The sequence below is a fragment of the Talpa europaea genome, assembly GCF_964194135.1.
Source record: "Talpa europaea genome assembly, chromosome: 1".
In the NCBI taxonomy this organism is placed as follows: domain Eukaryota; kingdom Metazoa; phylum Chordata; class Mammalia; order Eulipotyphla; family Talpidae; genus Talpa; species Talpa europaea.
This window is the reverse complement of record NC_140073.1, coordinates 134,579,374-134,595,324: the sequence shown is the minus strand read 5'-3', so window position 1 is coordinate 134,595,324 and position 15,951 is coordinate 134,579,374. Positions and strand designations below refer to the sequence as shown.

The following is a 15,951-nucleotide window of genomic DNA, read 5'->3' as shown; positions in this document are numbered from 1 at the left end:
TGACCTTTCTGGCCAGTGAGGGGTGGTAATGAGGGTGGGAAGGTGCCTCTTCTCTAAATTGAGCAAGGCTGAAGAGTGATAGGATTAGAAATACCTCCTCACTGTGCCTAACTCACTCCCATTCTTTTTTTTAATTAATTAATTTATATAAGAACCGGGGTACAGGCCAGATGTGCGGGAGGGTGAGAGGATTCACCCGAGACAGAGAGGGGAGCAGAACAGGCAAACTGACGAAATACACTGCTGAGGGGAGCAGCAGGCGAGACAGGGGAGGTCTGCTGTGCCATGTGGGACCCTCGCTGTGGCTGGGGATTGAACCCGCGCTGTAGAGGCTGCGGACAGCTACACTGCGTGGCGCTCAACCACCTGCGCCACCAGGGGAGGCTCCCCTTCCATTCCTTTTGATGCTCCCTTCACCTTCCACCCCCAGCTGATCATGCTTACATTGTAATAATGTGAGTTATTAGGAACACAGAAAACTCTTCCTCATAGCAGCATCACTCTATGCGATTCCTTCAATTTGGAAAGCTCTTCTCAGGCACTTAGCTGATTCCTCATCTCTTCAGATTTGACAGCTTCAGTATTACCTCCTCAGAGAGGACTCCTGTGATGTGATCACCCACACTCCCTCGTAATTCTTTTTTTTTAAAACACTTTGAAAGATATACCTTGTATTATATCAGATTCATGTTTTACGTGATAAAACTAAGTTTATTTAATATAAATAAATCCTAGCAATTTATTTAATATAAATAAGTCCTAGCACATCAATAATATATAGCCATATTTTACAAATGTGAACTCAAATATTGTATCTTTAATGTCTATGGCAGGTCAAATAGTAGGAAGGTAATTTCTACGAGGAAGAATTTTATTGAAAATGGAAGTCGGGTCTTCAGTGCATTTACTGTAACCAGTCCTTACTATTTGCTTTCCATCCCCTTCAGGGGAGTGTAAGCTCTAAGATATCCCCAAATCAGGAAGTGCTCAAAAATATTTCTTGAATCAATGATGAAACAAATTTCTTTCTGAGGTGTGAACAGTTTCAGAATGGGGCTACATTCAGCCCCTGGTCACAAATTTGAGTCTCTATTTGCATTTAGGTGTGAAGTTCATAATAAAGCCTTTCCTTCTGGGCCTCCCTGGTGGTGCAAGGGGTTAAGACGCAACCTATGAAGCTATCCGCAGCCACTGCAGCACCGAGTTTGATCCCTGGCCGGCCAGGAAGTGACCCACATGGCACAGCAGACCTCTCCTGTCTCGCCTGCTGCTCCCCTCAGCAGTGCATTTCAGTCAATCTGCATGTTCTGCTCCCCAATCTGTCTCTGGTGAATCCTCTCACCCTCCACACCATTGGCCTGTACCCAAGTTCTTATATGCATAAATAAATAAATCTTAAAAAACAAAGCCTCTCCTTCCTCATCACCTGGGAATTACTGTACGACCTAGGAGAGTGTACTTGACAGACTACTTTTAGCCTTCCCTGGCCGAACTCTAATTTGTTTTGAATCCAATAACCACCAGATGAAAACACTCTTAATCACTGTGTGAGGCTAGGCTACTTTTTCCTTTCTCTCAGCCCAGAGATGAAAGTGCATCAGAACCCTCTAGAGGAATTGTTAAAACACCGATCCCTGATCCTCCTCCCAGAGTTTTTTTTTTTTTTTTTTAAGATTTATTTATTTATTTATTTATACAAGAACCGGGGTACAGGTCACATTTGCGGGAGGGTGAGAGGATTCACCAGAGACAAAGGAGGGAACAGAACTGGCAGACTGATGAAATACACTGCTGAGGGGAGAAGCAGTCGAGACAGGAGAGGTCTGTGCGCCATGTGGGTCTCTCCGCGGCTGGTGGGGATTGAACCGGCACTGCCCCGGCTATGGACAGCTTCACAGCACTGCACTCGACTGCCTGCGCTACCAGGGAGGCCTTCAAATGAAAGTTCTGAGAGATGTTCTCCCAAGAGAATGACTAAGCATCCTGGTTTGGCTGGCACTGAGTGGTTTCCCACTCATGGGGCTTTCAATGCTAAACCCAGGAAAACATCCAGCAAATTGGGATGATTTGGCCACCTTCATCCTTTTTTATTGTCCCCAATAAAAAACACTCAGAAAAATATCTCTGGTATAATGTTTATTTAAATAGTAATCTTAAAAAGGCTTTATACAAATCATACAAACACAGTTTGACATTGTTGTTTGTTCTTTACATTGAAGAATCACAGTAAAAGCTCTCAGGTTCCCGTGACCTGGCTCAGCCAGTGAATGGTCGGATACCTTTAGCTGCAAACCCTGGAAAAGTTAACCTTCTCTGTGGCGGTTTAACTTTTCCCCTTGTTTTCTTGCCATTCATGCTCATTCCTCGGACCCTCATCCCTGTCGACTCCCCAGTCCCAGCTAAGAGAGAGGCAACCCTGTAGCCCTGCTGACCGCCCAGTCCGGGAGAGCGTGGAGGTAATGTGTCATTCAGTACAAGGCAAAAAGGAGATCAATACTGTGACTTGGGTTTCCCAAAGGGAACGACTCAAGGAGAGGGGTCAGCTAGCCTACCTGCAGGTAGAGACAACAAATGCACAAAATGTCCCATGGCCAAGTTCAAATCGGGCCCCGCTCTCGCTCTTTGTCCAGTGTTGGTGAGGTATCTACATGCAAGCCCTGCGTAGCTGCTTTTGCTCAGCGTTCAGGGCCCACTTAGGGCCTCAGATCAACCTATGGTGATTAGGATACAGGACTGTTACAGAGAGGCAGGCTGAGTTGTACATATACTCAGAGGTGAACTTCAGGCCACTGGAGATAGGGCTGGTCTTTGGGGAACAGTAAAATAGACCACTGGGTATGACAGGGCCAGGACCTCCAGAACAGGCTTTTGAAGTTCATTCTTCTGCAGACTCCTTTTGGAAATTCCTTGGACTTGCTAGCTTCCTGAACACTGAGCTACATGGGACGGTGAAGAGGAGGGTAGGCTAATTTAAAATTTGCTTCCGCTGCATGCCCAGCTCAGGGGAGCCTGAAGCTAAGCCCTTGGGCTTGACAGCTTTACTTGTCACCTCTAACTACCACTGTGCCGAGTGCCGAGATCAGCAGTCACACTCGGGCCCTAGGTCAAAGTCACAATAACACCACTGAGTCCCACGTGACCATTCACATACACAGTAGATACAGAGAACTGAAAGGAGAGCAAAGACACACACACACATATGAACAAATAGCTGTTGGTATGACCTCTCCCTCTGCATACAAAACACTGTGACATTACCATTTGAACTAGATTTCCATAAGTTAACATTTAAAGGAACCAGCCAATCCAGTTCACCCTTCCCCTTTCACCTGGGTATGAGACAAATGAAATTGTGGGTGACCATAGCAGCAAAAATGGTCTGACAGCTTATCACTGATAAGCAATAGGCTGGGCATACCGTTTGGGTTCCAAATGTATTTCCAGCACACAGGCAATGCTCAGGCTTCGCTACAAGATCAAGATCGGGATCTTGATACAGACAGTTTTATCCTTCACACAGTTTCGTTATGTTCCTGATGCCTCCTCTTTTACAATAGCTGAGAGTCATCTAGGGCTGTGACTACCACTTGGTAGCAGGGCTCATTCCATTAATAGGATCAGCGGTGAGTGGGGGACCTGGGGAGGAGCCACTGGGGTTAGGAGGAATGCCTTAATGTCCATGATCGTCACTGATTTTTACATAGAGGGAAAAAACACTTTTTCTTCAAGGCACTTAATAAAAACACATAAACTGGTGTGAGTGTGTGTGTGTGTGTGTGTGTGTGTGTGTGTGTGTGTGGTCTAACAGCATGAAGCAGTGTTTCAACTACGTTCTGGTCCACAGTGCTTGCAGACTTCAGGTTAGACTCATGGACGGGTTAGCTTTGAGGTTCCAGGTAGTACTGGAACTTCAAGGAGAAATTAATATGTACCAGGTAGAGTCTGCCCAGCCTTAGCCATTGCAAGACCCCAGAGCTGGCTTTTTTTTTCTCTCTCCACTGATCTCCTTGCCATGAGGGGTCACCTGTTATATTTCACCCATACCTATAGCCTGCATGTGCCCTCCCCATCTCTGGATATGAAATGACATCATTTCTGGGAACAAATGTGTGCGTGAATATGTGTGTATGCGTGTTTGTGTATGTATGTAGGTGTGTGTGCATATGTTTTAGCAGAACAAGGAGGAAGGAAAAGAAAAAGCAAAACCACTACTAGAGGCCCCAAAAGGAGCCTCTCAGTCACCACTTCTGGGTCTAGATTTAACGATTGGCTCCTATTCACAAAGCACATTAAGGCTTGTCCGCTGCTAACGTGGAGGTGCTTTTATGGATTTTGATGTGTGAACTTTCCTTTCTGGTTTGTTTCAAATTGCAAAGAAGAAAGAGCTGTTCATGCTGACCCTAAAATGGCAATTTTCCCCTGGATAAAAAAAGTTAAAGGCAACAACATCCTACTTCAATGCTAGGATTGGGAACGGCAGCTTGTGGGTCTGCTGGCAGAATATGCACCACAGCGAATCTCGTGTCATAAGATGGCAGAGAACGGAATAAGCTGGATTTTTTTCGAGGTTGTTTTTTTTTTTTCCCCTAAAGATGGAAGTCTGAAAAGACCCTTTGCTTTTCAAGTGTTGATTAGAAAGAGAATGTGGAGAGTAACGATCACCACTCAGCTTCTATACTGGAAAAGTCATTCTCCTCTTCTGCCTCTTTGAGTTGCTCACAGACCAAAGAAATAAAATAGAATAATCACACACTCACAAACAAAACAGAACTGTGATCCCAAAGAGATGAGCTCCGGTCTTTGTCCCAGCAATGACTCAGCCCCCGCGGGCCCCGGGGGGTCATCAACCCCCTTGCGGCTGCATCTCCCCATCTCTCTCGGCTCGCCTGTCTGTCCAGTCCACACCTTCGGTCATTCTGGATCGGTTTGATCAAGATTATGGCATTCAGTCTCCCAAGGAAAAAAAATGTAATCTTCACTTGTTCCTCTTGCTGGAATGAAACGTCAGATGTGATTTGGGTGCAATCCGTCACGCCTCTGAGCAGCACTTCTGGTGGTTCATCTTGACCTTGTGCTTGAGGCCGTCATAGAGCTCGAAGTTGTAGTTCTCCAGCGTGGTGCAGCTGCGGGAGCTCAGGCCAGAATAGGAACAGGTGCAGTAGAGCAACAGCCCTGCACATGTGGCCCCCAGGAGGACCCCCAGCGAGCTCATGGCGATGATGGTGATGAGGATGGGGTCCAGCGTGTAGAGCCAGCTCTTTTCTTTGTCGGCCGAAGGGGCACCAGACCCTGAAGTCGGGGCAGAAGTATTGCTCCAGTCCACCTCGTCGTACTCATCTATGACATAAAGCACACAAGAGGTTGCAGGCACTGCTTCTCTCGGGGGTGAGGGGGTTGGAGTAACCGCGGCCCCCAGCCCAGTGCAGAGGGAGGCATCGGGAACAGCCTGCCTGCCACTAAGCCCAGCCCTGTGTGACTGGCTGTGCGGCTTTACAAGGGTTATTTAGCCTTTCTTTGTTTTAGTTCTTTCATCTATAAAATAGGGGTACTAATAAAATCTATCTCATTGGGTTGTTAGGAGGGTTAAATGAGCTAATATTTGTAAAGTGCTTGGTGTCCAGCAAATAATAAGTACAGGCTAAGTATCCGATATTAAAATAACTTGACTCACATTAGGTAAGTAGAGACTGAACACCTGGGGAGGCCCTGTGCTCTGGACACCTTCATTCTTTGCCTCCTTACCCCTCACCTCCAACTACTTCAAGTTAAATCAAAGGACAGGTGCTTGCTTCGGCAGCACATATACTAAAATTGGAACGATACAGAGAAGATTAGCATGGCCCCTGCGCAAGGATGACACGCAAATTCGTGAAGCGTTCCATATTTTTATACCATCTTACACCAGTGAGAATGGCATATATTAAAAAAACTAGCAACAACAAATGTTGTCGAGGGTGTGGAGAAAAAGGAACTCTCCTGCACTGTTGGTGGGAGTGCAAACTGGTCCAACCACTATGGAGAGCTGTGTGGAGATTTCTGGACCTACTAAACATAGAGCTTCCATATGACCCAGCAATTCCACTCCTAGGTATTTACCCAAAGGACACAGAAACATCAATTCCAAAGAACACCTGCACCCCTATGTTTATAGCAGCACTGTTTACAATAGCTAAGCTTTGGAAACAGCCCAAATGCCCAAAAATAGATGACTGGATCAAGAAGATGTGGTACATATACACCATGGAATATTACTCAGCATTCAAAAAAGATAAACACATGCAATTTGCAGCAACATGGATGGCGCTGGAAGGGATCATGCTCAGCGAAATAAGCCAAAAAGAAAAAGCACTCATAGCAGGAATCTAGAAAACTTAAATAAGGGACCAGGAAAATGAATAACTATAAGAAAGTGAAAATCAAAATCAACAAAAAACTATGAACCAGAGACACTTTTAGGGGGGCGGGGGCGGGAGGGGAGGGATTGGGGTCAGAATGGGGGGGCTGCAATTGTATGGGGAATATAAAAATAAAATTTATTATTTAAAAAAAATAAATAAATAAATCAAAGGACAGGCTAAAACAATTTTCATGTGACACATTTTCCAGTTAAGCCTGCCTGGCCATCCAGAGCAGGTTGTCTTTGAGCCACCAAGTCTCAGCTGACATGTTTTACTTCACTGTTACGGGTTGATGGTGCCCATCCCCCCCCCCCCACCCCGGCCCCTAGGATCATCATAAAGTTCTAACCCCAGAACCTCAGGATGTGACCTTATCTGGAGACAGGGTCTTTAAAGAAGTCATCAAGCTAAAAATGTGGTCTTCAGGGCAGGCCCAATCCAATATGACAGATGTTCTGATAAAAGAGGGGCATTTGGAGACACAGATGGGAGAATATCATGTGACTACAAAGCTGGCCAGATACAAACCAAGGATTCCTCTACCTTCAGAGGTAACCCTGTTGACACCTTGACCTTAGACTTCTAGCTTCCAGAATGGTGAGAAATATCTGCTGTTTAAGCCAGCCAGTCTGTGTTACCTTGTATGGCAGTCCTAGCAAACTAATATATTTTTATGGTGCGTTCAAGGCTTGACCACATCCATGCTTTTTAAAAAAAATTTTCTCCAATAATCCTCTGGGGAGAGGGTAATAAAACTTCTTTCAATAGGTAAGGAAACTGAATTTTAAAGAAATCTGGCAGTGAGGTAACTCACTCAGGTCCTAGAGTTAGCAAGCAGTTAAACTAGGGATAGGAACCAGGCTTTTGCAACCTCATCCCTTGCTTCTCTACCCCTTCATAGTATTTCTGTTGCTTGATCGATGGCAGCCTGAGCGCGAAGGCCAGTGGCACAGCTTTGCCCATAAAAGGAGTGTTGGAGTGGGTTTTGCAGGGAGAGTCTGTGTTCAGTTAACAAGGTGCTATTTGGGTTAGTCACTCTGTTTCTATAACTACACTTGATTAAGGTCAGCTTAAAAGCAGCTGCTCTATAAACTGCTCTTCTTAAATGCATCAATCTTGGTCTAATGCTGTTCTCGGGTGGAAGCCTGGTGTCGAGTGTCCTGGAGATCAACTCCAGCACTCAGATAAGCTCAGGGAGAGCCGGGCTACTCTGTGTTGAGAGTGGGAATCACATCTGCATGTTTGCTCAGCAGTGCTCCAGTCTGGACTTTTCTCCTTCCTCAAATGAAGTGAGAGAAGAGGGGTTATGAAAATGCAGATGGGAAGTGGGGGAAAGAAACCTAAATCTTGGCCCAGCTTGGAGTCTTGGATAGTGTGAGAAACGATTGCCCCAAGTCAGGGAACGGGAATCCATGGCAGGCCTGGGAGAATATTCAAGTTAACGCTCACTCACTCAGGCCCATTTTGGGAGCAGGTCAACGGGTTCAAGCAGCTACACGTATAAAAAGCCTGATTTTCACCTGCAAGGGTTTACATCCAGATTTGAAGTCCACTAATGTCAAAGGTTGCCTGGAATAGGGGGCCTGTTTTAGATTAGACAGAGGGAACTCAATAAACTTTCTAAGTCTTTAAATTTGACCTTGACAGAACAATTGATGGTTTCTTCATTCCTTTCTAGACTCTTTTTACTTATAGATCTGACTAAATTCTGGCTTTACAATCTTCTGGGCATCATTTTTGTTGACGACTTTATAACCAAACTTGAATTTCATGATTATCTGCTAAATCATAGCCATACTCACCATCAATTTCACCGCCATAGCCCTCTCGCCCATGTAGTTCTGGGATGTCCACTGTAATGAAAAAGAAAACAAAAACGTCAAGCTAAACAAGCTCTATCACAACGGCTAAAAGACAGAGACACAACCTCCTGAGAATGAATTCCCAGTACAGCAGGCAGCTAAAGAATCACATCTGCTTTAGATCACTGAGGATGTACATTAGCGCATCCTTTCACCTTCAAATGATTTGTCTTTACTTCCAGAACAGAAACAATAAGAAAGGTCTTTAGTTCCAAGTAAGTCCTCATCCGTGTCTTTATAATGACTGTCTTTCATTACCAATACAGGCCTGAGTTTTATCTAAGTAACTTCAGAGGCAGCTTAGACTCACATCAGTTGCCATTACTGTAACATTCACTTAGTATAACACACCGTCGCTCCCCACAGGCACACATCTAAGAGAACAGAAGACAGAAGAAGGGTTTTCTCTAGATTTCCCATAAATGTGTGTTAATTTAAGGAAGTTGCATTTCATCACTACATGTTTCAATGTAGAAGTAGACCTGGAAAGTGTCATAACGGCTGTCTACCTCCACATATCTGTGCTAATACCTCCTCTTTCCTTCCCAGTCTGTTTTTCCTATTGGCTTTCTTTATAGTTTAGATCAAACATGGGTGTACAGTCTGACTAGCCCAGGCATGAATAGAGTTAAGTTAATTTATTCTTAATTTTTTCCAGTATTATACCAGTCTATCTTTTTCTTGTTTTAACAATTTTTTTTTTTTTTGGAGGAAGAGAGCCTCTCTATTCACTATGCCGTCCATCTTATTGAAATCAGAGCAAATGAAAATTACCTGTAGAAAATGGTAAGAAAAATATGTGGAAAAGAGCAAGGTCTTATCCTTCCTTCCTACCTCACAAGCTAATTATGCCTGTTCTGGCTGTCAAGGAGTTGGCACTGGTGAATGGATGTGTCTTTTAGGGCTTCCATTGCCCCCAAAATCAAGTGAACAAGGGCTTCTGGTGGTGCAGGTGGTTGAGCGCAGCGCTGTGAAGCTGTCCTCAGCCTCTGCAGCGCGGGTTTGATCCCGGCCGGCCGGCGAGGGTCCCACATGGCGCGCAGACCTCTCCTGTCTTGCCCGCTGCTCCCCTCAGCAGTGTATTTCATCAGTCTGCCTGTTATGTTCCCTGCTCTGTCTCCTGCGCATCTGGCCTGAACCCTGGTTCTTGTGTGCATGAATAAATAAATCTTTAAAAAAAAAAATCAGGGCCTCCCCGGTGGCGCAGCAGTTGAACTCTGGGTTGCGGGGCTGCCTGCAGACTCTGCAGCACGGTTCGATCCCCGGCCGCCAGGTGAGGGTCCCACGTGGCGTGCGGACCTCTCCTGCCGCCCGCTGCTCCCCTCAGCAGTGTACTTCATCACTCTGCCTGTTCTGCTCCCCGCTCTGGCTCTGGTGAGTTCTCTCGCCCTCCTGCGCCTCTGACAGTACCCAGTGCTTGTATAAATAAATAAATAAATCTTTAAAAAAAGAAAAAAACTTAAAAAAAAATCAAGTGAACAATCTTGACGTTACCACTATAAATTGATATCCAAAAATCAAGGCTTAAAACAAAACCAAAATCCCAAAGAGCTAGAGTGTCAAATAAGAAGAGGAGAAAGAAGAACTTTAGCACAGTCTGAACTTCTTCCTCCTCAGCACATCATCCCAGGAAACAGCTACTTGACCGTGACATAAACTGAAGATGGACCCATCAAGGCCACACTTGATGGCCTTTTTAGTTAGTCTTTTTTTCTGGAGCAGTAGTTTCGATCAGGTTAGAAATCTTTCTCATGCCTGGCCAAAGTCTAAAGTGCATATGCATCCCCTTGGTTGCTAGGAAGGGATGAACAGAACAAGTTGCCAAGAACCCCCCACTCTGCCCCTTGAAAGGATCAACGCCATGTGGCACTGGCCCTCCATGACTTGAGCCTGTTCCTGGCAGGCTTATGGTATAGCAACTGGCACCTGCAGGCGATGCCAGCTCCCCCACCTTAGTGCCCCCTCCAGCATTTTTCTCCAGGCCCCTCAACACAGACTGCTTCCTTGGAATGAAGACTGAACATGAATCAACACGAGGCAGGTGGTGTCTGTCACAGGGATCAAATTGAGCTTGTGAAAGTCAACCAGAGCTTTTTTTAACTTTATGAAAAAGAACAAACATGATAGAAAACCATTACATTTCCAAAAAGGAACCATTTTGATGGAATGCTCATATTTCTTTACACCTTCCTTAAAGCTTCAGAACATTGGATAAGAACATGTGATTCAGCCGAGGGTGACCCTGTGGGGCTCCAGCCAGTGGCTTTTGGGCAAAATCCTATTTCTGCTTTTAAGGGATTCAGTTTCTGCCAAGGAAGTGAGGAATTCTTGGAGGCTCAATGCCATCTTGCTCCATCTTATGCCCTCAGGGAAGAACTCTTTATTTATTTTTTATTATTTTTTATTTTTTAAAGATTTATTTATTTTTTTTTATAAGAACCAGGGTACAGGCCAGATGCGCGGGAGGGTGAGAGGATTCACCAGAGACAGAGCAGGGAACAGAACAGGCAGACTGACTGAAATACACTGCTGAGGGGAGCAGCGGGCGAGACAGGAGAGGTCTGCTGTGCCATGTGGGACTCTCGCTGGCCGGCAGGGATCGCACCTGCTCTGCAGAGATTGCGGACAGCTTCACTGTGCGGTGCTCAACCGCCTGCGCCACCAGGGAGGCCCAGACAAGAACTCTTTGGATACTATTGATCATGGTCTGGAAATGGGTGGAAGTGGCATTGATCTTAAAGGACAAAGGGTAAGAGGATGGTAATGAATAGGAGAACATTCTGTCCTAGGAGATCACAGCTTCTTGTCTCTGGCGGCAGAGAACTGGATGAGATGACCTCCCAAGAACTGGTCCATTTTGAAAGTTCTATGGACTTGATTGCCCAGATGCGCCTGAGATTTCTGCACCTTGAGAATCAAAGGCTACTTAAGATGAAGATGAACACGTTAGAGGCTTGCCTTGGCTTTTTGTATGATCACTGCTCCCGGGAGTTTGGGTGAGTGGGAAGGGGGTCGAGAAAAGGATAAGTTAATCAACATTTTCAAAAGCACATCTGTTCACCAAGCCTTAAAGTAAGAATAGTACACCAGGGAAAACCCAAATAAAGGGAACATTTGTACAAAAAGCAATTGACTTTGATAGCAATTTTCTCTGGCCTCCTTGCTAATATTCTTGATATCTGTATTTGATTAAGAGCTCTTTTTCTCCAAAGACTCTTTGCCCTTCATCGGCCACTTTCCTTTTCTTTGGGACCCGGTAGGTAAACCTCAACCAGTTTCCTCGGGATGCTGGCAGGAAGCAATGTGGTTCTCCCTCTCTTCCTTATAATTCTAGCAAAGAAAAGGCCAGGGTGGAGGAGGCAGAATGATGAGAGAGGAGCTCAAGGCAGAGAGTGGGGGCAGTACTTTTCTGGGAAGAAGTGAGGCAGACAGCAAGAGTATGAGGCCCGGGGGCTTGGAAGTTTGTTTACAATTTTTTTAATGAGTCAAAACTTGGCAAGGGCCTTCCAGGATCCTGCTTTGGAGGGTGGGTGTATTTGTGAGTGTGAGTTGGATGAGAAGAATGGAATGAGCCACTCCTCTAGGAGAAGGTCAGGAAAAGATCTTACCACCCACCTGGCTCCACTTTTAACCTTGGCGCTCACGTGACCCTGTTTTCTCCTGAGCCCCAGTGTGGATTCAGTCCCAGGCCAGTCTGACGGCCAAGCCTGACTTTTGACTCTCATGCTGTGTAGAGGCCAGAGGAGACACGGTGCCCTCCCGGGTCTGCACACAAGTTCTCTGGGTGTGGGCAGGGCACAGCAGCTACCACCATATCATCACCTCATTCCTACAGAACAGAGGGTGTCTCTGTGGACCCTAGTGAGCTAGATACATACTCCCTGGCTTTGGCCTGCATCCCAGGCTCACCACTGTGACGGGAAGTCCCGAGGACCCCAGCGATGTGAAGATGGGTGCCTGAAATTTGGGCCTTTACATTTTCCACGGCAGGCATTTCTCAGAGAGGGAAGGCTGATTTACATTGTTCTTCAAAGGAGCGGTCTTCATTAACCACGTAACCAGCCAACTAACCATCACTTACTAAGAGGGTTTGCTAGATGTCCAGGAACCATACTAGGGACTCAAGAAAATGATGTACGAGGCCAGGTGTCTACAATCAAGGCCTTTCCCTTGACTCACCAGGCCAGAAGAGCATAAAGAAAGTGGGCTGTTGTGGGGGTGCCTCTGAGATGGAGTGGAGGCCAAGGCAGGGGCTGGGCCACTTCCAGGAAGGAAAAAGTGGTGGACACAGGGGGACTAGAGGCTGCTGTGTGTGTGGGGGGCGTTCGGGTTGGGGAGCTCCTTTGTCTGCCTCATTAATAGAAATAGTTTCAAACATGGAGCTTCGCCTCTTCACTCCTACACTGATCTCTTGGTTTTGGCTTGAATTCATTTTCAGCAGCTCCGGCGAGGGACTCACAGAGATTGCCTTGCCCAACCCCACATCTTCCTGGACTTCTCTGTGCGAGAGTCAGTTCTTTACCAGCCGCCAGTGCAGCGGAGTGAGAGGAGGAAATGGACTCCCGAGAGACTGGCGGGGAGTTCAGGAGAGGCTGAGTCATTGGAATAGCCACTACTTAAAAAGTAAACAACACCGCCTGGCCCCCGATTTAACAAACAGATTTTCCTATTGTGGTCAAAGTCTCAGGCTGAAAAGCCTCTGCGCCCTCCGGAGTCCCTTCCCTCAGCATCACTGAGAGGTGGGTCAGGTACCTGGGGAAGAGAGACTCAAGGTCTTACTGATCTCCCATGATCTCGATTTTTCATTATAAGAAACCCCAGCTATTAAAATAGCCACTGGACTGTTCCAGGAACTCCCTCTACCCGGAAGAGTCAACTATTCTCTAGTGTCCTTTTGGGTAATTGCAACACTAGGGCACAAGTGGTGAGCAGCCATACCCTGCCAGGAACCGAGTCTATTCTGAGGAGATGTGTTTATCCCTGGGGGGTCTGGAACACGGCCTGCCCTGGGAGACCACACTCGGTCTGTGGGAAACACCCCCAGCGACACACCAACCTGCAACTGGGAAATCCCCACCCAGCGTGCTGTAGGACTCAACCAAGGCTCGCTCTCGGGCCCTCCCCCGTTCTCACTCCTTCTCACAATCTGCCCCAACCCTGCTTTCACACACACACACACACATACACACACACACACGCACACACACACACTTTTCTTTTCTCTCTTCCTCATTTTCTCATGTTATTATTTCTCTTAAATGAGCATCCTTTGGAGTTAGTTTGTTTTTCTGCAGTTACACACAGGAAAATTGTGACCTTCACTTTTAACACTGCTCTGGTGTGGTCCACCGTGAGTGTATTAGCATTGACATGACTCTGTTTACTTTCTGCATTGTAAAAGGAGCTTCAACAGATTGCTGGGAGAGTGAGAAGTCTGCCCCAAACCACTGGCGGTTTCAGATAAATGATTTAAGGCAGCTGGTCCCTGGGCCACTTGCACACAGGTCACTTCAGGACACAGAGACACACTGGTGTTTGCTGAAGGGTCCCTTCCGTGCTAACGCTGAGCTCTGGATTACGTGGCTTGGTGGAAGCTGATGACAGGTTTGACATCCAGAGACATTCTAAGGACCGTGCAGTGTCAGCGCCACACTTTTCTGGAAGGGAAGCAGTACACGGGGTATGGAGCACTGGGCCGGGAGCACTGTGCCGGGACCTTCACATCTTACAGCTCATCTGAGTTCTGCTCACTTCAGGTGTGAGAATCGGGAAAGTCATCGGCCTGCCCGGCTCTCAGTTTGCTCCTCTGCAAAATAAACCATCAATGTTCTCCTCCTCTAGAATTGTATCTGTAGGGTAAGGAAAAAGTATCAGGCTTTTCTGCCCTCCTGTCATCAGGATAGATGAGGGAACCCTGTGGTCCTGAATGCATGCCTGCTGGCGGGCACCTGAAGTGGGTACACCTGGGCTGAGACTGAGTTTATAAGGGCGGCGTCATGGGGACGCCAGCAGAAGCTAAGAACCAACGGAAGCAGGAGAGCAGAGAAGCAGAGAGAACACGAGAGAAGGCCGGAGAGCCCAGATAGAGTGAAGACTTGCTGGTGGCTGGGAGGCCTGCTAGCCTCCTGGCCCCCCAGCACCCCTGCCTGCCATGTGCCTGGTAAATCTAAATAAAAAACCTGCAAAAGCCACTGAGGGCTCCAGGACTCTCTCCTTCTTTACCCTGGTCTGCATGGGATCATAGAAACCTGCTCAGTGTCCTTTCTGCCACTACAATTGGCATAAGTCAGCAAGATGATCCATGCAGATGGGTATGGAGCCCTCTGAAGACCTCAGGAGTAGCAGACTGAGCCTGTGACAGTGCTGGAGGCGTCATGGCGGCACAAGAGATGGAGAGACTGGCCTCCGTGACTTCACACCCATCCTTGCGACAGAGGCTGCAGAACAGCCGGCGGTATGGCCAGGGCGACCACACCCTGCTGGAATGTATAATGGCTGCCGTACGGACAGGATGGGCTGATGCAGGAGACGTGCCGGAGACAGGAAGCAGATGGCAGACGGACGCCGAGCTGGTACAGGTACTTTGGGAATTGGGGTGCGGCAGGCCATGTTTAATGTGAATACCCGTGGTCCTGACGATGAGCACTTCACAGCAGGGATGAGAGACTTGGTATTAAAGAATGCCCCCTCATCCTCATTTGGATCCCTCATGGCAGTTCTAGCACCCCATGTGGGACGTCAGATACATGACGTCACAACCATGATAGCCAGCTTGGGCGAAGTTAAGAGCCAGCGCTCTCAGACTCAGAAAGGAATACGGGTAGCTGTTGAAAGTCAAAAAGAAAGCCAAGGAGGGCAAGGAAGCTTCTGGCATCACAGAACCTATTAAAGTCACCTGTAATCAAATGTGGACAGATTTAGTGAGAGCAGGTGTAGATGGCACTAAAATACATGCGCAGCCCAGTGCATATTTGTTGGAATTATGGCAGCAGCTGTGAGAAGACCAGAGGTTCCCGCCCATGAGAAGGACTGCTGCTCAGGGCAAGCCTAGAAGCTCCAGGCCTCAGGCGCGTGCTCTGTGCCTGGAAGACCACTTGGTGCCAACCCCGTCCTCGGGTGATGGCCTGATCGCTTTCGACCAGGGTGAGGGCCAAGGAACCCGTCCACAGGGGACGGGCGGGGACCGGAGGCCACATGTGGAGCTTGCCATCCACTGGTCCCCGACTAACGTGCAAAGGGTTTTAGCTCTGGTAGACACAGGAGCAGAATGTACTCTGCTCTATGGAAATCCAGGAAGATTTCACGGGTCTACTTGTTATATTGATGGCTATGGAGGCCAGTGTCAAGGTGACAGCAGTGAGACTATCTCTGGGGATTGGGCGATTACCCCCGAAAGAGTATAAAGTGTATGTATCGCCCATCCCGGAGTACATCCTGGGGGTGGATGTACTATGTGGCTTATGACTAGAAACCACAGCCGGAGAGTTTCGCCTTAGAGTGCGTGTGGTAAAGGCAGTGGTGAGAGGACATGCTAAGCATCCGCCCCTGCAACTGCAGTCCCTAGGTGAGTGACTAATACCAAGCAATATCGGTTGCCCGGAGGCTATAAGGAAATTACGGGCACAATATCAGAGGTGGAGAACGTGGGCATTGTGCGTACTGCCCACAGCCCCTACAACTCACCGGTGTGG

General features: G+C 47.3%; 1 protein-coding gene across 4 annotated transcripts in view; it reads right to left on the bottom strand.

The window, feature by feature from the left end:
- Positions 1-5,029: 5,029 nt before the first annotated feature.
- Positions 5,030-15,951, bottom strand: part of NRP2 (neuropilin 2) — a gene marked incomplete at both ends in the record, with an annotated part of 115,355 nt that continues 104,433 nt past the window's right edge. For 2 of the 4 annotated variants that reach the window (XM_084239123.1, XM_084239124.1), the window contains 2 exons: positions 5,030-5,337; positions 8,201-8,251. In XM_084239123.1, coding sequence (XP_084095249.1) covers positions 5,030-5,337; positions 8,201-8,251 — 359 coding nt within the window. The remainder of the gene's footprint in view (positions 5,338-8,200; positions 8,252-15,951) is intronic. The other 2 variants (XM_084239125.1, XM_084239126.1) reach the window with 1 other exon arrangement.